Source organism: Gadus chalcogrammus, chromosome 14 (genome assembly GCF_026213295.1).
Source record: "Gadus chalcogrammus isolate NIFS_2021 chromosome 14, NIFS_Gcha_1.0, whole genome shotgun sequence".
In the NCBI taxonomy this organism is placed as follows: Eukaryota; Metazoa; Chordata; class Actinopteri; order Gadiformes; family Gadidae; genus Gadus; species Gadus chalcogrammus.
In genome coordinates this window covers 10248485-10275786 of record NC_079425.1, presented here as the reverse complement: position 1 = coordinate 10275786, position 27302 = coordinate 10248485, and the positions used below count along the sequence as shown (strand labels likewise).

The 27302-nt window shown below is 44.3% G+C and overlaps 1 protein-coding gene across 3 annotated transcripts in view; it reads right to left on the bottom strand.

Moving 5' to 3' along the window:
* dennd2b (DENN domain containing 2B) overlaps positions 1-27302 on the bottom strand; it is a 42807-nt gene that overhangs the window by 5886 nt on the left and 9619 nt on the right. For 2 of the 3 annotated variants that reach the window (XM_056608657.1, XM_056608656.1), the window contains exons 2-14: positions 26971-27069; positions 21323-22708; positions 19932-20077; positions 15276-15400; positions 14672-14887; positions 13963-14059; positions 13762-13806; positions 12947-13131; positions 11070-11182; positions 10234-10303; positions 8687-8764; positions 5433-5573; positions 4915-5063 (exon numbers count right to left, since the gene is read on the bottom strand). In XM_056608657.1, the coding sequence (XP_056464632.1) occupies positions 4915-5063; positions 5433-5573; positions 8687-8764; positions 10234-10303; positions 11070-11182; positions 12947-13131; positions 13762-13806; positions 13963-14059; positions 14672-14887; positions 15276-15400; positions 19932-20077; positions 21323-22708; positions 26971-27065 (2846 nt within the window). In that variant the 5' untranslated portion in view covers positions 27066-27069. The remainder of the gene's footprint in view (positions 1-4914; positions 5064-5432; positions 5574-8686; positions 8765-10233; positions 10304-11069; positions 11183-12946; positions 13132-13761; positions 13807-13962; positions 14060-14671; positions 14888-15275; positions 15401-19931; positions 20078-21322; positions 22709-26970; positions 27070-27302) is intronic. The other variant, XM_056608658.1, reaches the window with a different exon arrangement.

The window sequence follows — 27302 nt, the reverse complement described above, 5'->3', positions numbered from 1 at the left end:
CACAAACACAGACCCACACACAAACACACGCACACACACAGAATCCGAATGGATTATGGCCAAAACTGGGGATCAGACATGGTATGCAAAGCCATAAAGTCGCAATAAGATGTATTCCATCGGGTTGCTGTGATTAGCTTCAGACAGTACATCCAAGCAAACACACACTTCACTCCTCTTTTGTGCATGAACTCCTCACATCAGTTCACTGCTTTAACTTTCGACGATTTTACCTCATACAGTGATGTATCATAAACAAAATTTACTTATCTAAGCCCTACAAAAATCGTTTTCCCCAAAGATGGACTTTCATCTCTAGGTTACGCACCATACGCTTTGCATGTGATTCAATTCACCAATACTCCCCGTCTGTTGCTTCGCCAACGTGAAATATAATTACACTCCTGAAAGCCTGCCGGTCGTAATAATCACGAGTCGTCTGTCTTGCTTTTTTCATCCACTTGTTCCGTCAAGGAAGACCATCCCGTTTCCATGGGCCTGAGGAGAGCTTTATAACTCCTAGCAGATCCTGTCTCCTGGGCTTTGCGTGTTCCAACATGGAGCGATGGGGCATTGCTTTCAGAACCCTAGCCACAGGCTACACACCGCTTCACACACACACACACACACACACACACACACACACACACACACACACACCACCCATACCAAGAGGATCACTTACACTCTTCCCTCGGGCACACACTCCTGGGAAAAGTTGAATTTGCAATGAAAACACACAACGCTGCACTATGCTGAGTCTGGAAAGTCTTGGACGGTAAGAGAAAAAACTGAAAAGATCACCATCTCTGATTCGTAAACATCATTTCTGGTAGGCAAGTGGATGTCTTGGCGTAATGTCAATGGACATCATTTATAAGAAAAATAATAAGTTCAGTGGTCTACAAGTGCGGTATTCAGTGGGACAATGCATTCACATTTGCAGTTTCGAAGGGGCCAACTATTTGTTGAAATTGGAGCGGCACTTAAAGCCAAAGACATTACCAATGGATAGTTTGATGTGCGTCAATGTTCAGTATGTGTGGTGGCCAAATTGGCAGGTTGTACAGGAGGACCTGCCATGGTGGGATCTGAGTCTTCTCTGGCTAGGGAGGAAGGCAGTGGCGGACAGTGATGCAGACCAGGGATGATCGTACCAAATGGAAGAGACTGCAGCATGCGTCAGGGAGCTGCATTCCTTCACTCACCATCCTCGCATGAATCAAATTCAAAGTAAAAAGGCCCATGGACAGCACAGTGAGCCTGTTGCAAAGCACTTGATCTATCGACGTCGAAACACACCTTCATACATAAACAGTGCCGAGCAATCATTGTTGGACATGGCCGGCAGTGGGCTTAAGGCCCGTGAGGCCTGCAGAGAGACACTAGGATTAGCTACATACTTTAGTATTTTTGAAAATAATGTCCATGTTCCCAAATGGTTTGCCTTTACTTCCTGCGTTGACGAGAATATTCTTGGCCCTACATTTTAAACACATTCAACAGTTGCAAATCAGGTAATTTCCGCAAGGGAATAGTGTGTGTGTGTGTGTGTGTGTGTGTGTGTGTGTGTGTGTGTGTGTGTGTGTGTGTGTGTGTGTGTGTGTGTGTGTGTGTGTGTGTGTGTGTGTGTGTGTGTGTGTGTGTGTGTGTGTGTGTGTGTGTGTGTGTGTGTGTGTGTGTGTGTTTGTGTTTCTGTGTAAATGCTTGGGTTCAACACAGTGATACTAATGTAAAAAACAGCTGGTAGAGGTTACTGGCAAAATTGACTAAGCTTTTGGTTCAAACATTGGAATGTCTCTGCCCCGTTTCACCACATCACGAGATATAAGATACAAAACATCAGTTACCTCATAAAACTTGAAAAATCGTTCTGGCACCATGCCAAACACTGCACAGCAGGAGAGGGTTTGAGTACAGTGATGATCTTAATCACTTAATTGTATCTCACTTCTTAATTTGAGTCGCACGAACTGCAGCTTGCTCTACCCGACTCACTAACAATAACAGCAGCAAGAACCATTACCTCAGGTACGAACTTGCATAACATCAATGGTGCTGCACACTCATTCTATATGACGACCTTTGATCGCTCACTTGGATCGTCTTTATTGCACATGCTGTCTGATGCTGATGCTGGCCCGGGCAAACACACGTACGGTGAGAGGAAGAAAGGGATGTTGGCCTATATGCAGAAACTCAAGGGGAACTATGCGCCGCTGAAACATAGGCTTGATGAATTCACCATGGCTTCAGAAAGGCTTTCAGAGGCCATTGTTTGGTTTCCCCCCCCCCCCCCCCCCCGCCCTCCTCCACAGTCCTTCCACGCAACAATCCTGTTCCCTCTCTCTCTGTTTGGTGAAAGAGGAGGACAAATGGATGTTTGACTGGGAGCAAACTCCATGTTCTGCTTTCTGTAGAATATACAGAATATATCTGGTCAGAATATACACTCTGCAGAGCTGCAGCTACGCAACTGAACACAGAACTCTTTCATTTGTGGCACCAGCAACATGCGAAGCAGCGCCCTTAACAACTGCTCAATGTCTGGAAAGTTGGGGACTGGTGTTGTGTGGTTCCATAACAATGGAACCACACAACCAGGGAAAGTCATTGAGGACTAAACGCTATGCTGTTGTGCATGCATCAAGACAACACACAGACAAACAGAAAAATAGATGGGCACACGCGATGTGGTAGCCATACTCAACCCTATTCTCACGACCAACAAGGTTAACTCTGGTAACGTAACATCATTGGATAAATGATAACTCCATACAGGAAGCAAAGGAGGCAGGACAATGTCGTGGCTAGGGTCCTCAACAGTCTAACCTGTAGGCTATCCTTAAAGCAAGAAGCCCTAAACCCTATAATAATAATAATAATAATAATAATAATAATAATAATAATAATAATAATAATAATAATAATAATAATAATAATAATACATTTATATAGCGCTTTTCTTGGCACTCAAAGACGCTCATTAATGAAATGTATCTGAATATATTGACTGTATGTCCGCTAAATGACTCATAGTGATAGCAAGTACAAAAGATTTGGAAATTGACTCAAACAATTCCATATCGACCTGGTTGATGATGAATGTATGTGATTGGGTGTGTTTACATAGTATAGAACTGTTTAAGGACGAACCATCACATATGTCTTTATATTTATGAGAGAAGATACGGTATTTAGTGACATGGATAAAATAAGATTGTTGATGTAAAAAATCCTTTACTTCCTTGAACTATTGAAGCATCTCCAAACCCAAACACCTTGAATAAAATATACTGTAGCGCAAATAGAATACAGAGCAAACTGAGAACCACAAAAACATTGCCTAACATGGCTTGACGTTTATTTATTTATTTTGCTTTGACTCTCGGATCTGTTTCCTGCTGGGTATACATTTTAAGAGACACAAGAAAGATAAATGACGTTGGGCTTCTAGCTATTTTAGGATTGGATTATATAGTGTTCCAGAACTGTCCACTTTATCAGAGAGCTTAAATACGCTGCCTACCACTGTTTACAACGGAATCTAAGGTCTGCATCACGTTTGTTCAGAACAAGATCTGCAGAGGCATTGCGGTTTTGGTGAGCTTAGTGGGAGAGCCTTAGCATTACGCCAGTAAACAGAAAAATAAAGAGGCAGATCCGAATATTAACCACACAAGTCAATGTTTCACGGGAAATGAAAACCACAGGGTGTGTTCAAATCAACCATCATTAAAAATGGTCCCGAAAAGACACAACGCCTCTTTGCTTCTGAAATTCAGACAACAATGTCTGTATATCACATAATCCTTGGCAGACCTCAAGATCATGTTTTAAATATAATTCTACAGATTGTCTACTACAGTCTATTCTGTGTTCCCCTCAAAAAAGCCCACGCCAACATCGCGAACATCGAGAAAACCAGGTCAACAGGTTCAATTCCCGCACCAAACTGCCATAACTGTAACACTTCAGAACTGGAAAGCGATCAACTATTTAGAGCGGGACAGATGCCCAAGACTTGTGTCTCAAGCAAGCCAGGGGACAGAGGGGACGACTGTGCACAGGGAGTGACTGTGGCTCCATTAGTCACATTGTGACAGTCACAGATCACAGGGGGCAGAGCTTGGACACACAGGATGTGCATTCCTTCTCCCCTCAGTCACTGCCCCCACGGTTGATGTTTGTTTAAACCGTCTTCCTGATATGTGAAAAGATTAGCTGCCCCATCCCAGGGAGATGAAAAACTCTTCCCCTGCAACAAAGCCATTCCCAATGTCCCAAGAGGAAGCACACCTTTCTGCAGAGTTTCACTGAAATAAATGTGAGGAAGGGACCTTCCTCTGACCAGGTCCATGGGATCCGCCTCTTGTTGTTTTAGAGTGATTCTCAAGCGAGGTCACGACCCTGTTCAATCATTAGGATCTTCAACACTGGCATCCTGTCTAACTGATGGGGTGTAACTCAGGGTGTGATTTTAAAGGAAAACCAAACCCCCTGATGCTGCTTTTAGAGAATGCTTTCAGGTTTGTTCCCTTTTGGAGCAGGGCTGCCGGCTCCCCTGTAAACGCCCTTTAACTAAAACCCTAAACCCGTTCAATATGAAGAGCACAGTTGTGTTGCATCAACACTTAATCAGAAGGTAATTAGTTAATCGTTTATTAATTAATCAGGTTGAAACTTTATCAGCCAATCAGAGGTTATGCGTGCAATGCGTTTATCTTAGAGAATCATCTCATGCAACCAGAGGTGTTGGGGTTTGGCTCGCCTTCAGTCATGAACACATTTCAAGGCACATTCCATAAATACTACTTGTAAACGATCACTCATGGAATAAAGCACTTGTACATTCAAACGTTCAAACCTGTATGTGATGGCAGGATGGTCTAATGAGCGTTTCGGTGCAATTACCTGAGTTTGTCCGCCACAAAGATGACCCTGCGCTCCAGCAACAGAGAGGCAAATACTCGTATGACTTGTCGTACGCTGAGGCAGCTGAACAGACTGTCAAAGTCCACATGTTCCAGTCTGGAATCCATAGGTCTCCTGAGCTCAATGACCTGGTGTGGGAAATGAGAGCAACACAGCCAACATTGTCCAAATTAGATGATGTTAGGAGTCCCTCAACTCTTGACGTTTATATCCAACTACAATGCAACCATGCAGAGAATGTATCCCAAATAAAAGGTTTCAAATATTACATTTTCTATATCTATGTCCATCCTTTGATTTTTTATCGCCAACCGTTCATCCGATTGTCTTCACACATGGTGATCAATTTCTGAGGACCGGAACAAGTTGTGTGGACGAGCGTTATAGAAGCCCGATTGACGACAGCCACAGCATTAACGACATATGATATAATGCATTAATATATTCCTCATGGAACTATAGAATGATGTATATTTGATCGACTTGAATTGCCTGACCTCATTCCCTGCTCCTGGCAGGAAGGTTTTCACTCTGATGGTCTTTCCTGGAGCTGGGAAGGGTGACTCCATGAGGCTCCTCATGAAGGGGTAGACCAGGGCTGCCGAGACCCCCCTCCGTCTCTCCACCTCGTCCAGGATCTTAGTGCAAGGAGTAGCATGACCAGAGTTAAAGTCAGCACACAAACACACACACACACACACACACACACACACACACACACACACACACACACACACACACACACACACACACACACACACACACACACACACACACACACACACACACACACACACACACACACACACACACACACACACAGAAACACACACTCACAAAGCACTGCTTGACCAATCGAGGAGTAGTCTTTCACAAAAGTGCTTTTCACTTCTTCTGGGGAAAACACTCCATAATCCACCCTTCAAGGGTTTATATTTAAACTAGTGAGTAGCCAGCAAATGGGAACTCGGTCACAGATGTGTAAGTACTTCTCAAAGTCATGCTGGTTAGGTTATGGACCATGACCATGACATAGTGTTCCAATGTTATACATCAGTGAAGAGGAACCTAGTGTGTCATTATGACCATTGGTAGTTGTCAGGAACTGTTTTCACATTATAAAACTAAAGGAATGAAAGAAAATAAAAGAGGAATACGTTTTTGTCAGGGAGAGATACGTGTTGGGAATATTAATCGAAGCGGAATGGGACTTTATTACAGATGACTGCTCTATTTCAATTTCACATGACCTCATTTTGTCCCATACAAGCACGCACAAGCCCACTTACGCTTACACGCACACACATGCAAAAGCAAAAACACACATCAACCTTTGAAAATCCTTTTCTCTTAAATGGACGTTAACTCTCTCGTTAACTCAAATTATAAGTGTATTCTTTGTCCTATTTCTCATCCAAGAAAAACATTTCTAGCACCAAAACAATGTTGGTGCTAGAATAAGCACGGACTTGTATACATGTTATTTAACATGTACTTGGACCATAAATTAATCAGAATATTGGACATTTACAAAAAGTGTTCAAGGTGGACATTTCGGAAACATTTCCTTTAAATAATGAGGTGTCTGTGGGCCTTCGAACACTTGGCTAACAATTCCACAGACGGGTTTGTTGATCCCATCATGCCGTGTAGCAGAGGGTCCTGAGGAACACATTACTGTTTCAACATCATGGTTGTTGTACTGGTTAATTGCTTGGTTTGATGAGATACCAAAAGGCATGCAGCATGATCTCATAGCCAACGTTGAGGAGTCACAAAGCCACTGTAAAACACAGCAGTCCCCTGTTCCTCTGTATCCCGGCATGACACTATCAGGACTACATTTAAGTATTTCTAAATTGGTAAAAGAGAAGTGTACCGTGTTTAGAAAGCCAGGTAACGGGTCGAGCCAACAAGCAGATATATGACAAGATTGGAACGTGTAAAGCTTTCAAATAGGACATCCTCTGTTATGCTGGTTTGGATTTGCACTTTAGGAACTATTTATTACTCAGCACTTTATCTCCCGGGATGATATGGTTACATTCGGAGCAGCTGTAGAGGGACTGGGGGAAGATACAATGTAAAATAAACATGTCTACAGTACATCTGGCCATGGCGACACTTGTAGAAGTAATCAGTAGGGGGACAAAGTCTATCCCTTGAGGGACACCATGATTATTTGCATCCTGTACTTAAGGACATCTGATCAACACTCAATTTGCGGAACCCACTGCATTCATGACTAAAGCCATTGTCTGTGTAATGTAGATTTATGGACACATTTACGTATAAAGAAATACAACGTTTTCAAGGTTTAATTTTTCAGTTTGTGTTTAATAGGGTGGTATTTGGAGGTAAATATAAAAATGGAAATGTGTTAAATATTTAAGTTATTAACTTGTCTACGCTACTCGAAACTGAAAGGTTAAATATTCCTTGTTAAATATTTGTGCTTCACGCAGACAACGTGACCTTTGACCCGGAATGTGGAAATAAACATTATTATATTAATGATAAAAGGATACAATTTGGAATTATTGTGGAAGCGATTGAGCGTCTGTTAAATGCCCTAAAATTTAAATGTAAAATACAGACCCCCCAGGTGTGTACAGGTGTGTGTGTCTGGTGTCCATACCTGCCTCATGTGTCGGCCAAACAGCAGCTCATAAATACAGGCCTATAAATCTGTCAACATCATCACCCTCCTTAAACCAACCCCTAATTCTCAAAGCCATGTATTTTAGATGGATTAAAATAACATTGAATGGGATCCTCATGAATGTGTAGGTTCATCCATTCCTGGCCTACATCTCTTCCCATTAAAAAAATTCAAATATACGCAAGTAACAACAACTTTTCAAGTAGCGAGGACAAATGAATAACTTATACTTGATTCACTTATTGGATACGATTTTCAGATTACCATCATGGGTCATGATAACACAATATTGAAACATTAAAACTAACTATAGAGGTTTCAGAATGATGCGATAAACTCAACTCTGAGTAAAGTTTAGGCTTTTGTTTTAGAAAGTAGGCCTAGAATTGATTCATACTGAAAAAAAAGAAATCTGTTAAATTCGGAAGTAAATATAAAATGGAAGACTTCTATTTTTTATCGTCAACAATATAAATGTTCTGTATGAAATGTAAGCTGTTTTCACATTGACGTAAAGTAACATTTGTTTGTCATACCAGTTTTCCCTTCTCTCAACACCAACACTGGCTAATCCTTGTTTGAAAAATGTGTCAATATGTTAAACAGATTAAGCATAAATGAGATAAGGCTGTAAAAGATGAAGAACAAAATGTTCCGTTTGTTTTACCACCAACGTGCAGCAGTTAGAAAAACAAAAAAAAGATTGGATATGGGACCGAAGGTTGGAATGAGGTTTAGGGGGTATGCTTGGTTTCCGGATCTCACATATCACAGGCAGTATTTTCCGGAGAAAGACTTCAAAAAGGAGTTTACCATTAATGGGGAATCAAGGATGAAACGGGTGAGCAGGCTTCCAGCAATAGGTCTGCTGCTGAGTCATACAATCCCTCACCGCCGCTACTTCATAACACTTAAGATCGTTCAAGGTGTGTGTGTGAGTGTGTGTGTGTGTGTGTGTGTGTGTGTGTGTGTGTGTGTGTGTGTGTGTGTGTGTGTGTGTGTGTGTGTGTGTGTGTGTGTGTGTGTGTGTGTGTGTGTGTGTGTGTGTGTGTGTGTGTGTGTGTGTGAACAAGACAAAGCTGGGATCACCTTGGAGAACAAGTCAAAACAGCCGAGCCGGCTGATGACGCAGTAGACTTCTGGGAGGCGAGGTCCTTTCCCACTTGGCTGGAAGAGACGGCAACAAATTATCACGACACGTTCAAAAAAACCGCCTCAGGTCTGACAAAGCCATGTTTGTTGTGATGTGCCACTCACACAACAACCCACCGGCTGACATGAACTTACACAAGATCACACGCAGACAAAGTAAGACTATATTTTGTGTGCTTAGATACACAAACAGCAACAGCTAAATGTGGAACATTCGGACCGAAATACAAACGGGATCTTAGGAAAAATCTTGAGGCATAATGAGGTGAAAGCCAAGGATGGGTTGGCTGTAACAGGAGAGGTCTCTCTAACATACGAGACTTTTGATGTGCGTGCCAGCTCAATAAAACACAGGTGCACTATCTGTTGCTATGTTGACATGCCATATCCTCCTCAGTGTACAGGGCATTTAAGCCACCCTTTAATCCACACATGCACAAAACGCACACACACAAACGCACACATATACACAAATAAGACACACACACACACACACCCAACATTCAAATAAAACACAAACATACATTCATACTCACTATTATACCAACACAAAGGAACAAAACGCATAAGTCACCCCAACAATTGCCATATTAGGTATGCACTCTTCACTTCTAGTTTCTCTTCTACTACTTATTTTTCCTAACGGATGATTAAATCAACTTTGCTTCACAAAGTTGATTCAAGGTCTCAGGAATGCTGGGGTATTGCCAGCCCCCGGGATAGGCACCAGGGAGGGGGCGGCGCTATTGGAGGAGAAAATCAACCTCATTGTGGCCAAGCTCATCAAGGGCTCCTTGTATCACTCAAGTGGCCAGTGCAGACACAGGAACACCAGAGTAAGCAGGGACCATAGCTTACCTCCTTCCTTTATTGTCCCCTCAATGCAAACATTTCTGACTCACTGAAGTACGTTCAAACACACACAGCCTTTAAACAAGCACTCGTTCGCCCTCTGAGAACAGGCACCGTGGAACCGTAAACACACGGACGTGGACCAAAACGGCGAGTGAAAATCTCCACCGCATCCAGTACACAAGGTTCCACCAAACCAAAGCGTTGCTGACCACAAGCCAAATGCCAGCCCTTGACCTAAAACTTCAAAGAGGTGCCATGCCTCATTATAGGGGGAAACAGTCCACAATGGCCAAGCTGCAGACCGTTCAAGGTTCCTCTCCTATCTCTCCTGAGAAACTCTCATTAAAACTCAACACGTCCATTTGAACCACAGCGTCTTGTAATGAAAGGGGCCGCACCTGGAGAGGCCTACTTCATCACGCCTCGCAATTATAAATCCTGGTGGTTATTTTTGATACGCTTCCAGCCGCCACACGGGCTACACAACGCGTCCGGCCATCGCCCTTTCTCTCGCACAGGAAATAGCGCATTGCTTGTCCGGATCAAAGAGCTGTCAGGAGTGAGCGTGAGTCAGGCCGGGTCGTGTGGGGGGGGTGGGGGGTGGGGGGTGGGGGGTGGGGGGCGCTCACCAGTAGGCGCCTGCAGTAGCCGAACCTCCGGCTGCCATCCGCTCCGGTCAGCATGAAGGAGAAGGTCTCGCTGGGATGGGAGAACACAGAGGAGGACGGTGAACACACGCTCCGTCTCTCACACGCACGCACACACACGAGACGTGTATCTTAAACACTTATGCACTTATGCCCCCCCCTACCCTTTGGGCATGATGTAGGGGGGGGGGGGGGGGGGAAGAATACGCTTAAGAGAATGAAATAAAGAGATAACAATAAAATTGATTAAGGGGCAATCACCTGTGCCACCCGGCTCCTGAATACTGACGAGGTGTTTGAGGCGGTCAAAGGAGCCAGGTTTGTGTGTGCTTCCATTCTGTTCTGACTCGTGGTGCGCTGAGATAACACATCCGCACCACATTAAGGGAGGCCATTGCAATATCTTAGCTGTTGAGCTAACGGGCTGTAATATTAACTAAAGATGTTATTTGAGTCGATTGGGTTAGAAATAGCCATCCGTCAGCTGAAATGCGCCGTGAGAAATCCATCTCCCCTGTCAATCACATGTGCACGGATGCAACACTTCTCAATGGCTGAGAAACGTAAAGGGAGGGAGGGATCAGAAAGGGAGGGGACGTTCTTTTGGGGGCTTGTTGAGTTACAAAACATTGCTCTCCCTGTTTTTCGCAATCTCTCTTTACAACTCTCGAATCCTACCTGCACACCTTTAGGATGTAGGACACGATTGCTATGTGTATAGGACGGCTGACTCATGGGAGGTGCATAGTGAGGTGTGTTTTGCGACCAGCGGTGGTAGACGTGTGATTACAGTGACTCAGCTGGGGGCCGCTCCCTACCTGCTGTAGTCAGACACGGGGCTCCAGTCCCTGGCGTCTGGGAAGCAGAACTGGGGGATGGCTTTTAGCCTCTGCTCCGCCTCCCTCATCTGCTTGGTGGCCCTCTCTAGCTGCTAGAGAGAGAGAGAGAGAGAGAGAGAGAGAGAGGGAGAGGGAGAGGGAGAGGGAGAGAGAGAGAGAGAGAGAGAGAGAGAGAGAGAGAGAAAGAGAGAAAGAGAGAGAAGAGAGAGAGAGAGAGAGAGAGAGAGAGAGAGAGAGAGAGAGAGAGAGAGAGAGAGAGAGAGAGAGAGAGAGAAAAAGAGATAAGAGAGAGAAGAGAGAGAGGGAGGAGGGACAAAGGGACGGAAAGGCAGAGAAACAGAGAGGAGAGAGAGAGAGAAAGAGAAAGAGAAAGAGAGAGAGAGAGGGAGGGAGAGAGAGAGAGAGAGAGAGAGAGAGAGAGAGAGAGAGAGAGGGAGGCAGGGGACAGAGGGACAGAAAAATAGGAAAACAGAATGATGTCCATGATTTTTTTAGTTAATATAATTTGTGTTTGAAATTGTAAATAATTATACTTGAAGAAAATACTTTTGTTTTGAGAATAGAGACATAGAGGAGTGAGAGCGAGCGACGGGGGAGCAGATGTTTCAATGAGCTTATTCTTATTGAAATGTCTGCAAAAGAAAATCTTCATCCCAATAGACCTATAGAGCATGGCAAATGAGTATGGCTTCCCCCAACAATTCTCTCATAAAGGGATTTGTCACACACACACACACACACACACACACACACACACACACAAACACACATACACACACACACACACACACACACACACACACACACACACACACACATTCTCTTCTCCCAGTCAACCCCATCAACCCCACATATTCGGTCCCCTCCCTTCCTCCACCTTGACGTCATCGAACTGTGTTTTGTCTCTGGTCACAACATACCTATGGCTCCCAAGGGACAATACTGCTTAACTCACCCTTAAATAGCGTTTAAAAAGGATATCTATAAATAACCAACCCCATGTACGCCATTAAAAACCAGTTGCCTTAGTGTAGCCAATGTTTACAATAGGCTCCCAAGACCTTTTCCGACCCAAGACCCAGATAAAACAATCCATGTTGCTCCTGGCCAGCATCCTCCGCGGCTAGAGTACATTAGAATAGCCTATTTGTTTTGTATGAAAATATTGTAGGAACATATTTTTGTAGATCTTTGTATATTTGTTCATTCATAATTAAAAAAAATGTTGTCCAAAATGAATGTGTTGAAATGTGTGACACTGCCTGGGCGGTCGTACACTTTAGATATTGCTCCTATTTTGATCACCCTAATTGACTAGTTTGTAACACTATCATTACCATTCGGTTCACCTTCCCAGGGGAACCGAATGGTAATGATGATGTGACAAACTATTGGGAATAAATTGGTAAGGACAACCAATACCAGGTAAGGCATGGTAAGGCAGGTTAAACCAGGCATCAGTCGTCAAATGGTTATTCTGTTTATACGGCCACTACGATTAACGAGTGCCGGTCATTCGAAGAAGTCACAGCCGTACATAATCCGACCATAATGTTTGACAACTCTATCCTTTTTAAGATCGCTGTTGAAGCACTTTTGTCTGTTTCGTTTTCTCTCTCCGTTGCTTTGATCTGTCTAAGATGAAAGACTGTCTCATGACTCTCCTCATTGGTCCAAAGTGCCCTTAACTACAAACTTGCTTGCGTCTGTATTTGCCTGTATTTCCAATTGTATGACACATTTGGTGCATGCGCAGAATGAACTACAAAAACCGGGTTTCCGGTCTTCATGTTAAATGCCAGAGTATGACGGAGGTATTGTATTCTCCAGTGTTGTGGGGGTTGTCCTGTATTTACCTTGGGGAACTGATAGGTTACTTCTGGGGAGAATGAGTTCTTGGTGGGCTTCTTCTTCAGTGAAACCACCACAAAGTACTCAAAAAGCTCCCTCTCCTGCCACTCGATGAGCTGCAGCTCCAAAGTGCGGTAGCTAGGTGCCCGGCGAAGGATGGACTGCAGTTTCAGCAGTCTCTGGGTATGGGCTGGAGAAACAAGGGATACAATGGTAAAGCACGCATGGCACACGTTAAGACAACAGGCAGGTCTTCCTTTTACTCTATGGAGTCAAAGCTTTGGATTTGCATTGGTTGATTGCCAGATAAATAATGGATTGGAAGTTGGTTATTTGATTGGTAATGATTAAGAAAAACAAAAACACCTCCATGCATGTAAATATATTTCGTTTATATTTTCTCTTTCAGATAATCAGAATTGAATAGTCAGACAAAGCAAGCCAACTGCTTGAGCTGTGGTAATGCAAGGCAGTTATAAATAGACCCGATGATCAATCAATTGATCCAAAAGAAAATAACCACCAATGAAAATCCTTCTTATTAGCAACTCTTTTAGTATTTCCTTTATGTAGCGACATACAAGCAAAATCTGCCTTTTGAAATTCATCAGGATAGAGTAACCTTTGTGTAGTGTCAAGCGCTTATCCAGTTGCAACACAAATACATTTTTTTGGGGAGGACTCTTTTGAGAGGGGAAAACAACCCAGCACTTTAAAAGGATCTGGATGTTCCAAAGGCATGAATCATTGCGGTCCATGTGTAATATGTAACACCTCACCGCTAGAAGCTTGAGTTCACATGCCTGCTTTGACCTCTTACCTTTGAACCTGTCATCCGAGTCGCTCTCGCTCTCACTGTTGTCATCTACGAGCATAACGGAGACAGGGAGATTTCCATGGTTTAAGAGACATTCTGTGTTTATGCCAGAAGAAGTACGTAGCTAGAATTCCTTGTGGGAGACTTGAAAACAAATATTTACTCATCTTACCAGAAGACAGAGGGATACCCAAACGTCCTTACCTCGCAGAGATGCAGTCTCCATATTGGACATGGACAGCTTTTTCAGACGCTTCTTCCCCCGTTTAGTGCAGTAAATGGAGTTGATTCTCTGTACAAGCTGCCAAGATTACATTAAAACAAACAACGGCTTAAAGACTACCAAGAAACTTTCCTATATAGAAATACCTTTAGGCCTATACAGCACATTTAATAATGAAATGAATGTCATCACTCTAGTGGCGCTCTTAGTGCTTTCGCTGGGCCTTCATATGTGAGTCAGCCAATAGGCCCCCTATCTGTTAGTAAACATTCCCAATATTTTGTGGGAGACGACAGCAAACACCGGCTATTAAGGTTTATATTTCGGTATAAAGTAACCTTCGTCTCATACTTGAGACGAAGTGTTTATTAAACAATAACTTCACTACATTACTGTTACATTATCTATGGGATTTTGTCTGATCATACTATAACTCTCTTAGCTCACTCGCTAAAAGTGTCACAAGATCAATCACTTGTTCCTCACAGTACATGACAAACCCCGAAGTGACCTATCCATACCTACAATGTACAATACTTTATTTCTGGCACTCAACAACACAGCAAGACGGCATAATTTGGATAGTTGGTGTAGTCTCCAATTTGTATTTGCCTCCCGTTGCTGCCTTGTTTGGCCTCCAGCTCAGGCTGTGACTGTGACGTGGACTGAATGAGGGTCCGTAGCCTGTACCTTGGGGATCCTCAGGTGGCGATGGGCGACCAGGGAGTCGCTGGCGTTGGAGTAGCCATCCTCCAGCAGGACACTGGCCGAGGGAGACACCCCCAGCTGGGGCAGGAGCAGCATCTCATCGTGGCTGTGGCGCTTGGACAGCTGGGTCGACCGGTGGCTCTTCCTGTCACCGGGACCGGAGAGACGCAGAGACTGGCTGCTGGGTTTTAATGGCAACTAATGAGAGAGACAACAAGACGCAGATGTCTCTATGGAGGCCATGTGTTGTGCATCTCACGTTTCAGGAATGCTGTTACAGTGACATTCCATCCCATTATTAGCTTCAAAACATTTACTGTGGCATTCTGAAATAATTTCTAAATTTGTGCTTTCTGGGATGGATGCTTTCTTTTTCTCTCTCTTTCTTCTGAGGGCCGAGGCTCTTGGTCCGAGACCTTACCGGGACTAAACACATCAAACAGCTTCCTGTGGTGGAACAGATGCCAACTCTTTGCAGTGAGACAAGTTTATCTTTAAGAGCTTCTAGTCTCGGCGCAACAAGCAATTTAAGAGTGTTCATTTCACCACAAAAAAAAGAAACCTATGTACTCCCAGCTGGCTGTACCTGAGGTGGAGAGTTCAGCTTTCTCTCCATGGAGCTCCAGGATCGGTCGCTCTCTGGAAACAGACACGACTTCCGAACCAGACTCTTGCGCTTCAGGTCCACGTCCTCGTATGGGTTCTCCTTTTCTGTGGAGAAGATCAGTAGGCAGGAAATTCCGTTTTATCGGCTAGGATTTAAGTGATAACCACTTCCACAAGCATGTATGGGATGGGCGCAAGAGGCAAGGCAAACGGAGGCCGTGAAGGCTGTGCAGAGGGCAGGAAGGCGACAAATCACACACATGGAGAGGTTCTAAAATCCCCTGCAGCTGTCTGGAGTCGCCTGATTGGAGCCGCCTCCGTCCAGAACAACAACTGTTGGCCCTGGTCTCCATGGGTCTGAAACCCCTGGAAGTACTGGACTCCTGGTGAATCAGCGGGCAGGCATGCACACAGTCTGCTCTGCTCAATGGACTGCACAGATGCTTGCAGTCCTCGGAGACACTGGTCCTCAAACTGGGAAGCCTAACATCCTCAGACTGCAGACAGCGGGAGTCTTTGTTTTGGTTTAAACCTGCTCTGTTTAATTTTTGCTACTGCAGCCCTTTCCATTGTTCTGATTTGAATTGTCTTCACAGACCGAATTGATTTGAAGAGAAATCAAATCCATGGATCAAAGTCATGGTCGGACGGGTTTCATTCTCTCTCATAGGGCAGAAGTGATGATAAGGCAGCTTTAACAGAAAGAAATCCATGAAAACAATACAACAACAGCCATCTAATATGGATCCAATCAATCCAACCTAGACAGTATCTGTCAACTTTCCAATAGCAACTCTGGTAAAGTAGCCAGAAAGGCTTAATTTTAGTGTGTGCTTTGCTTTTGAATTTGCGGTGGTGGAGAGGCTTGAATAAGCCATAGGCCTTAGCCATGAGCCATAGCACCCCTTCTCCCAGGCTCCTCACCTAGGCATCATACCAGCAATAGTAATACTTTATTTACAAGCCCCCCCAAGGGAGGAATTTAACACAGTGGAATTGAAATATGTAGATGAATGTAGCATTAAAGATTTGGTTCCATACTGAAAAGATAGAGGAAAACAGATCTGGGAAGAGCCTGCTATATCACAGACCAACTCACTCACTGGCTGATGTCACACTTGGACGCAAGCCAACTTCAATAAAAAGGAATCTTGTGTAACACCACAGCCCATGTTCATTCAGACATGTGCACTGAGAATAGCTTTTTTGGCACAGTCCAAAAAAGGTTGTGAGAAAGTCAAGGAACTGCAGTGAAGGATAAAAACAGAGCCAGATGGCACCGAGACGCATAGAGGGAGTGAACACTCAAACAGAAAGAAAAGTCGTTTTATCATAAGAAAGCATGAGAACAGCATATTCTTTGCAGGGCTTTGCTCCACCATGTTTCGACACAAAAATAAGGAGCGGTGGGAAGGATAAGAAATGAATTGAACAACTCACCTACTGGCACAATGCTATGTCTCGTGAACAGTTTTGGGTTAATTTAACGTTTGAGGTAAAACCTCTGTCCACAAGACTATAACAGAGTGTTTGGTCGTGTCAAAAGTAATGAGATTCCTAGGTGATTGCTGCCGTGTGATTTGAAGCTGATAGATGTACAGAATGAGAGGGTCTAGTCTTGTTCAACCCTCATGCCTTAACACAACGCCGTTCAACCCCAAGCTGTGCTGTAATGAAAGCCTGCTGGGCATAATGGTAGGGCTCTGTGGCTGCTGGTCTACCGGAGGGTACTCATCAACTGCTCTGATTGCAAACATCCAAATCTTTCTCTCACTTAGGAAACACACACATACACACAAATCACACACACACACACACACACACACACACACACACACACACACACACACACACACACACACACACACACACACACACACACACACACACACACACACACACACACACACACACACACACACACACACACACTATTCAAAGGGAGTGGACAAAGCTCTGCAACACGCTGATTGTACCTCTGTGTTTAACCAATGGATAGTCTGGGCCGATCCAGACAAGGAAACAAGCGGGGCGTACAATGGCTGTATCAGGTTTCCCAATGGAATGACCAGGGGCGGCGTTGGCTACAGTGGCACCGCTCAGCTCGCTCATGTGGTCAAAGAGAAATGTGCACTGGGCAAAAAAGAGAAAAGGTGGTGGTGGTGGTGGGGGTGGAGGGGCTAGATTTTTCGTGTAAACATTTGTCGGCACCACAAAACACAGAGTGCCTCCATCCTGAGAAGTGACTGCTTTTAACCACACTCGACTGAAATCTGTGTGGGGGTATGCCCAGTATTTTAGGATTCTGAATACTTTCACAGCAAAGAATAACAAACCCGCTGGTCCATATTTTCCAGTGTTTGCTATAAACCCTGTCTTCGAGGTTTGCAGTTCTTATTGTGATATATGTCATTCGGGTGTCGTTGATTTTTTAAGCAACATTACATTACTACATGTGTACCCACTGGGTTGGACTCATTTCAAATGTCCCCCTGAACCTTAACCCTGATACCCGCTGTGTTGCCCTAAGAGCCGCAGAACCAAGAGGATTGTTATCGGAAAGAAAAAGAATACCTTATGGAAATATAGTTTGACTGTAGCAAAAAAATCAGGACTGGTTTGTTCTCTATGAAAAGCCCCTGACAACAATTAATACTAATCATGGGACTCAACACTTCATCCCTTTCAAAACTCCCAGACCTATGCTGAATAATCAATGCTATCTTCATTCAATCAGGTATCCATAAACCAGCATTTCCTGTCTGTTAGACTTGTTATTGAAAAGAATAGTCTGATAAAATATCTCATGGAATGTGCCATACCACCAGGGCCCCCGTTATGACTTAATTCTTAAGAACTCTTAAGAGTCTCTAGAACTGATCATTATTTGCAATAGATCCCATACTCACTACTGCCCAAGTGGCTGGACAAAGGAGGTTTTGTTGACATGTCCCAGTGTCAACCCTGTCAGGCTTTGTAGCTTAGACCACCTCTCATAACAAAATACATTTCCAAGTTCAACCCAGTTAGGTCAATATGCATTGAAAGGAATTGGATCGGAGCCAACCGAAAAAACAACAACTGGCTCCTCCTCATGAATCCTGAAAACATATTTCCAATTTGAATGTTATTGTATTACTGTCTCATCAGTTAGGGGATTGATTTATGATGCCTGGCTTAGACAATGCTCGAACTGACACTCATTTCATACACACAAGAAAACTGGCACTTTTACTGTGCGCCATGCCTCGGGTCATTTGTTGGTGGAAAGGAATTTGACTCCTAAACATGTCCAGCACTTCATACATTCTCTCCTGCCTCTTCGCGTGCTGAGAACTTGGAGCATGTATATAGTATATGCCCACTAGGATGCACATCCTGTCCGTAAAAGGTTGTCCTCAGTGTTTAAAATGCTGATTACTCAACAATATGACAATAGCTCAATGTTCGTCAAATGTCTTTTTTTTACAAGAGAACGAACATTTCAGCTGATCTTCTTTTCGATTGATCTTCCAAACCATGAACATGACAAAATGCAGCAATCAGCTATGCTGTGCTACTGATGATGTGGTATGAAAGGGGTGGTTGTGTTTTCAGTTCCTACAGGGTGGTGTTGATAGAGGATTCTGGACTGTACTGTAGAAAGTTCTTGTCAACCAAGGAATCTTTTGGGGAATATCAACCGGGCCCCTCAAATCCTGATTGGTGGAAGCAAAGCCACATGCTCCCGTCCAGCCTGGTTTTCCACGGCTCTCATGCCTAGGCTGAAGTCCAAATAACAGGAAAACCACGACTTCATGGAGAGCTTTTTTCTGTACACCCACACATTTAGATATGGGGAGTTGCCTATCCAATGACAATGCCTGTATCAACATCACCAAAAGATGCTGTCTGCATATTGGTTGAGCACCCAGTTTGTTTTTGTAGAGTGGACTCTCCTCCATGAACAAGGTTGTACTGAGAGAGCATATAGTATCTGTTAGTATTAAGTATTTCATGTGAACTACCGGAGTGAAAACGGATCAAATCCTTTTCAAAACATTTGTTTCATTCTCTTCACATTGGAGTATTGCAATTTCTACGACCCCTTTTTATGTTCCCTGATTACTGCACATCTCGGGTATCGTTCTAAGCACACAATGTTTTCTTTGTGGTTTTTCCATTGGATAAACCAAACATGCGCTGTCCCCTCACCTGACATAATATGTTTTGAAAGGACCATGCTTCTCTCCACTCTGAGCTTATTCTCGAAGGCAGCATTCTGAAGCCAACTAGTTATGTGTGCATCATCCACTCCCCAGATTAATTGTACATGAACAAAACAAATGATATCAATGCAAATAATTATTATAAAGGGTAGGCGGTACAAAGCAGCTGCCAGCGCAGTCCTGGAGCACCCTAACTACTACCCCTGATAAACAAAACCTAGAAATCATCCTAACATCTTTGCGATCTAACATTAAACCAAGATAAATGAATACATATGAAAATAGCTCCTACTGTCTCTTACGCTCATTTGGATGGATTAATATCTCCCCCACCATAACTTATCCCTATGTCTTAAACACAGCGAGAGTAAGTATCAAGGCAAAGGAAGGTGTGCTGTGTTCAAGAAGGATGAGATGTGTTTGCTTACCTACGATATCCTCATAGGCGTTCTCCTCTAAAGTGCTTTTGGAACATGGGCGACTGCGCGTCTCTGTGGTTCCAGTGCCATTCTCTGTGGGTAAGGCTGGGTACGAGGAGGCCAGGCTGGCAGCATCCTCCGACTCACACAACTTCCTGCAAATAAACAACCACAGAGAGTCAGGACAGAACAGGACCAAGAGAGGAGTACAAACAACAAGCTTGCTCCTTGTTGTTTTTTAGATGAGCAGTGCATAATATCCCTGAATGTCTGCCTCACGCACTACGTCGTTCTCGTGGATAAGAGCCATTAGTTCCTGCACGAAGATGCTCGTTAATCGCTCATCTGCAGTCCCAATCTCAAAGCCACTAATTACATTCAAGGAAGACAAGAGTTTAGCTCTACTAAAAGTCGCTTCATCCAATTTCCAAGTAAATCAATCACAAAACCAGTCGCCCTGATCCTGAACCAATAAGTTACTCATGTAGGCCATAGGTTATATTTCTTGTTCCCTGTTGCATTCAATGGCATGTGTCTGGGCACGGACTAGGAGGAAAGCATATGAGTGAAAGGAACTTGGCTATATTTGGACCATTGTCGCCCGCTCGGCTTTCAAGTAAGGTTTAGAATAGGAGGTTTCACACAAAAGCTATGGCTAGAGAATTTCCTCCACATCATACATCAGCCCCACCTTTGCTCCATCAACTAGAGACAATACAAGAGACTGGGTCTATTTGTTTAACGCAATAGCAGGGATAAACAAAGTAGAATCACAGCTTTGGTCAATTATGTTTTTAAAGGATTTGATTTTACTAGCTTCCCTCTAAGTCTACAAAGTCAGCATAGAGTGTCTTTGAAATCTATATTTACCCTTGTTAAACAATGTGGATAGAATTTATGTTTCCTTTTATTCTTTACCTTCATGGAAATTAAATAAAATTCTTGAGGCAGGTGTATACAGCGTGCTTAATCTTATCGATGACCAACCAGATTACCCAGCGTCATAATACCATATATGGGCAGTTTCCTTGAAATGTAACAACCATAAAATGTATACAATTCTAAGTCGATGGTGTTGAAGTATGCAAATAACAAATACGGCAGAGAAAACCATCACAATACTTGTTTCCTAACAACTAAGTGAGGACAAGTTTGAAATATTTCCAACTGCACCAAAAAATAAAAGGATCAGCCAACTCCACTGTGTTCCAGTGGAGTTACACAAGAAGGCAGGTTTCCCGTTGCATTGCGTCGCTAAATGACTCAATATCGCGTGTTCTTTTCATTTAGCTCGGAATAAAACACACGCAACGCTCCAACGCAACATCCAACACCAACAAACAGGCTCTCCCCAGCCCGGCGTGTGAAGGGATCATAGCCAATCAGAGCACAGATCTCACCTGTCCTGGGGTCTCCTCGGGGGGCTCCCCTCAGTCTTGAGACCCCGTGCGGCGCAGGGGGCTGGGGTGGAGGGCAAGGGCGGCGGGGGGGAGTCCCCGCCTCTCCCCGGAGGTAGTAGTCCATTGGACGGCGAGGAGGCCGCGCTCTTCTGGCCTCGCTTGGCGTCGTACTCAAAAGTGCGTTTGGGCTTGGGCACCGGGTTGACGGGGGTCCCGGGGGCGCCCGTCGTCGGCTGGCCGGCCGGCTCCGGGCTCTGAGACCGGGCCGAGATCACGCTGTACCTCTGTCTGGCCTTGGAGAAGCGGTCGGACGGCGACGGCGCCGAGCTGTCCGGCTCGGTGCTCACGGAGCAGACGCTGACCCGCTTGCTCCCGCCGCACGCGCTGTCCGAGTCCTCGGCGCCCCCCGCGCCGCCGGAGGAGGCCTTGTGCTTGGTCTTGTCCGGGGCGTAGCAGTTGTTGAGGTATGCGGGGGGCGCCGGGCCGGGGCTCTCCTTCAGAGCCTGCTCTATCTTCTGGATCCTGTTGAGGACCGCCGACTTCTCCTTGCGAGCGGACAGGGCGCGCAGGAACGTGGCGGAGCTCTCGGCCTTGCCCGTCCTCTTCTGGAAACGTCCCGGGAGCTCTTTGTCCGGAGCTCCCTCCTCTTCCTCTGCGAAGGAGCAGTCCGAGAAGGCCGTGCTCATCCGGCGCACCCCCTTGAAGTCGAACGTCTGCTCGCTGCAGGGGGAAGAGAGCATGCTGGGACAGCCCTCGCTGCCCCCCACCCGCTCGACCCCTGACCTCTTGTCCAGACACAAGCTCATCCTAGGCAGAGACACCCTCCTGCACTCCCATTCTGAGATCTTCTTTCGGATGGTGGCCGGGGGAGCGCCCGGTACTGGCCGGGCGAGGGACAAGGTGCGCTTGTGGCCTTGGTGGGAGCAGGGTCCGAGCGACTGGGTGCTCCAGCTCAGGGACCCACCGTTCAGTCTCTCACCTCCCCCCGGGAGCTCCCGCGATCTCTGGGGCTGCTTCTGGACGTGGACACCCCGGCTCGGGGGCTCCTCCTCTTCCTCTTCTTCTTCTACCGCCTCCTCCTCCTCCTCCTCTTGACCCGACCGGGACGGGGACGTGCTCGGCTTGTAGATGGAGAGCCGGTTGTCCAGGCAACCGATGCTCTTGGACTTGGTGAGTGGGCTTTGGGAGTCGAAGCGGGCGGCGGCGAGGGCACCGCCGCTGCACAGGCTGGCGGTCTTGCTGCTCCGGGCGGCGTGGCCCAGGAGGCGCCCGTCCGTCCTCACGTAGCCCGCCTGCCTCTCGGAGATCTCCGAGTCGCTGAGCACCGCCGGCTGGCCCCGCGCCTGGCCGCCACACAGGATGGGTGGAGGGGAGGTCGAATGGCACCTGTGACACAAAAGACCATAGGTGTGAGTGTGTGCACACCTGTGTGGGGGCGTGTCCGAGCGGCATGTGTGTGGGTGTGCGGGTGTGTGCGGGGGGGGGGGGAATATTACATCCGAAAAGAAAGAAACACAGCAACGAAAAACACAGAATTGTTTTCTTGCGAAATTAAATAAAAACATGTGTTTTGAGTCCGTGCTGGAAATGGGTTTGATTAGCAAATTATAATGGCTGTCTGGAACTCCGTTCAACCCTCCAGCAAGTACTTTAACAGAAACAGGAGAGAAACGCCAAAAACATTTGGGAAAACTGAAATATTTGACCACATGATTGAATCAATAATCAAAGGAAAAAATTATGTCCATGGTAGCGAGGAAATATAAATGAAACCCAAGGAAAATACCGATCTTTGTAAAAAGAAGAACGAGTGGATATCCATTTTCCAGAGAACTGTTTGAAGGAACCAGCGTGGACCTCACACACAAAGCATTATGCATTAGGAGCCCCGCAGCACCTTAGAAAGCGATCTAACAGCCTTACCTCTAACTGAGTTACTGCTCCTCTCTGTAGTCCTCTGAGGTACTAACTGTAAGACAGTCTGGACTCTCTGGTCCCATTGCTGCTGACTCACACCATTGTTCATCCAGTTCCCACACAACGCACGGAGAACAGAGTACTCTGACGGATTCAACAGCACATCAGCCGGTGTTCTTCCATATACTGATCTCCCACACCTACAGAGCGCGGCGTCATCGTTCAGGAACTAATGTCGCGCCTTGGCAGCTGGCTGAGACTCGGTTGCGAAAGTGAAGTTGCAGAGATCTGATGTTAGAGCCCTGGGTTAGAATAACAAGGTAGGGGCTAAAGGCGGTGTACTCTGATACAGAGATGCAGGTTAGGACAGATCTTTTCCCCTCCTGCACTCCTCCCTACTGCCCTGCCCAGGGTGGAGAAGCGGTTACACTACCTGTCAACCTGCCGGCTTTCTGCCAGAGTTTTAGGCTCCACAGAGCGAGCTTGTCGTTTCCCATCCACATGACTATGACTAAATTCTCTAATTTTATTGCGGCGCTTTGTAAATGATCTTTGATTATTTCTTAAAAAAAGGAGCTGGACAGGATGGGATCAGTTGCGTTGGTTATTTTAGATTACTATTGGTTTCATGGTTCTGCGACAGTAATGTCTATTTTCAAACAGGTTAGGTCATGTAAAGGATTTGTTGCACTAATGCTACACAAATGTTAGCCTGAGTGACTTAGAATACAGTACAGAAAGGCTAACATTTTGCCTGTGTTATTTTATTTAGTTATGTTTGCATCGTATATACTTGTATATACTTTAATCCAGTAAATGTATTGAATGCCAGTTTTGAGCATAAACAACTGATCATACACAATTGGCATTTCATTCTTTAGATTCCCAAATTATGATATATTGTAACACTTAACACTTGTTTACATTGCTTAATAATATAGCGGTTTCATGTTTCAGTAAGAATATCCTAAAATCAGAAAGGATACATTAATAACCGAAGCCCAACACAACCCCAGTTAAGTGCTTTGTCTGGCACGGAATCATCCATACCTCAAGTTTATGATTTGGACCACCTTAGCTAGGATGTCTCCCTGAGTGATAAAACATACTTTAGATTGCTGCGTCATGATGTGATTTCAGGATCATATTAATAGAAAAATAAAGCAAAAGCCAAATTCTTGCCTCTGGTAGAAGCCCTGGTGGGAATGAGCTCTGTGAAGGGTTGTGGGTGGACATGATGAAGCTAGTCAAAATAAGGCCGTAGGCAGCTCAGACCACACAGACAGAGCAGCAGAGCCCCGTGTGCCAGAGGCTGGCAACCTTGCTTCTAGCTTTGGGCTCACTGGAGGGGTGGAGGTCAGACACTGAACACCTCCCATGTGCTGGACAGGGAAGAAGGAGGTAGCTAATTGTGCACTTCAGGGCAGCACTTGCGGTGAAAGATTTCCCTTAAAGTTGAACAATTTCCTTGCCAGTCTTTCTCTGTCTGCTTCCTAGTTCACTGTGCCTAATACACCCAGAGGCACGGCGAAGTAGTGAAAGGTGGTGACAAGGCAGTGGCCCCTGAGAGGGAGAGGGCCCTATCCAGGGCCCTGCAATTCAATTCATATATGATTTGAATTTTAAACCATGTGCCTAGTATAACATCTTGCCAAAGGACTACAGTTGAAAATTAGCCTGCTGGCTAACACTGGCGCATTTACAGAAATGTTGATCAATGTGCACTGTCCTTTAAATAAATTAATAAATGAAAATTGATTGATTGATTAATTCTTAAATGAAAATAATTAATCAATAGGTCAGGAAATATGGCTTTTTCCCCTTTACATTTTGATTTGATCTTCTGCGACGAAAATAGAGAATGTTCTGCAGCCCCCAACCCCTCCACAAAATGGTTTAGTCCAAAATTGTGTACATAGATCACTGTAGCCTATAACTGTCATAACACAGAAGAATGTTAAGACATTTCAATCAAGCCTCAGGAAGGCAATTAATGACAAAAATTGCGTTTATCAGGCCACCAATCTGCCTGAATATGTGAAACGAGTACCAGGTGTGCAATTGAGCTTAGAAAGTGGAGCGTGAAATAAAGGTCAATGGGGATTTGCCATTTAATCAACTTAGACACGGTAGTCATTTTTTGATAATGGTCGTTTTGTGGTGAATAAGAAGACATTACATCTTGAACCATTTAGGTGAAAAATACCCTTCTTATCCGATTGGTTATTCCCTCCTGCATATTCATGAGAGAACTGCTGCCTTGATCACCACCATTAACTACTCGTTACTTCCAATCACATTCACTTATTTAGAGATCCTGTCCAAATAGCTGCGTGCTTTATTCAAATTAGGCATATTTAAAGAACAAATGTAAAGCGATTCACTGGTAATACCACTGCTGCCAGCTGCTTGTCCTGTTGTGTAGCCTCAGTACTAGGGAAACTGTCATAAGGTCCATCAATTGATCTGAAATCTGAATGTTGTATTCATAATAACTTGTATATTGTTGTTATCTGCACAGAGGCAGCCCATGCAAAAGCTGAAACATTTTATAGCATTTAGCTCCATTCACCCCAATGCATTCTATACTATCTAGCACTCTCTCCACCTGGTATGCCAGTGTTGATTCTGTTGCATTAGGCTGAACAGGAATGGCTAAGCTCTCTCTCTTTCATAGCTCTAGGGAAACGTAAAAACATGTAGAGCAGCAGTGCCACATGAAATATATATATAAATATATATATATATATATATATATATATATATATATATATATATATATATATATATATATATATATATATATATATATATATATATATATATATATATATATATATATATATACATATATATACACATATACATATTAAATATATATTGAAAGGGAAAATATATATATAAATATATTTTATGTATGTATATGGCAGAAAAACATTTGCTGCATGCCATATTAAGGGGCCCATTCACATTTCCTTTCATGGGGCCGTAAATTCCTGACTACGCCCCTGACTACACCCTAACCCACATGTAATACACCCTCCAAAACACGTTAAGTAGAATGTACTAGCTATTTATATCATTTTGATACTAGACGTTAGTATTTCATTCCTAACCATCCACTTTGTAGTTCTGTATGAAGACAAATAAAGGTTCACGGCACGCATATGTTACATTTTCTCAGGCAAAAAGACGTTTGGCACTACTTTCGTTAGGTTTCATTTATACTTTCTAGGTTTGCAAATTACTTTCTGTGTCATTTCAAATGGCACAATCTTTGATTGCAAGTCTGTATTTTCCAACAGGGTTGATTGCAAACTATTAATAGTCACGATGCTAATGAGTAAATAATAGCCGCTTTGTGAATGAAGAGCCGTGTAAGTGTTTGTTTTTCCCATCCAGCAGGAGGAAGCGGCCCTTCACCACATGAGAACAGAAACACCCTCCAGCCCACCACTCACACAGTCAGACACTATTCCAAATGATGGGATGGACCCCGCGTCAGCCAGGCAAAGTAGATTTATCCGAAGAAAGAAAAATTAAACAGCAAAACCCCTCTATTATTGAAAAAGATTAAAACATCACTATGATTTCCTGCTTTCTGGAGACTGCACATGGGAGACCAGCATCATCAAGGCAGCGTAGCTGAACATATTTTAAAAGTACCTTTTTTTTTTCTCTCTGAATCATTGACCACAAGGCCAACATTGTTAGAGGCAGACATCACTGACCTGTCAGGTATGTTGTGTGTAGCTTTACCCCCTCCGACCCGAGCACCAGCCTTGGAACTCTTGTTGGCTGTCATGGTTACCCTCGAACCCACCATTCATCTGCGGGAAACATACAATGACATCTGTCACCCAAATGTTATGCACAATGTATTGTGTTCTGGTCAGGCAATGTCCTTCCTGCACCTATGGAAATGTAATAATGAATTGAAAAATGGATCTCGAAAATCAGATTAATACATATTCTTGTATTGCGGTATTGATCGTTGAATTTACATTCCATTTGAAGGGGCGAGAATGAAGAATGTAGTATGACATTTTCTTACTGAGCTTTA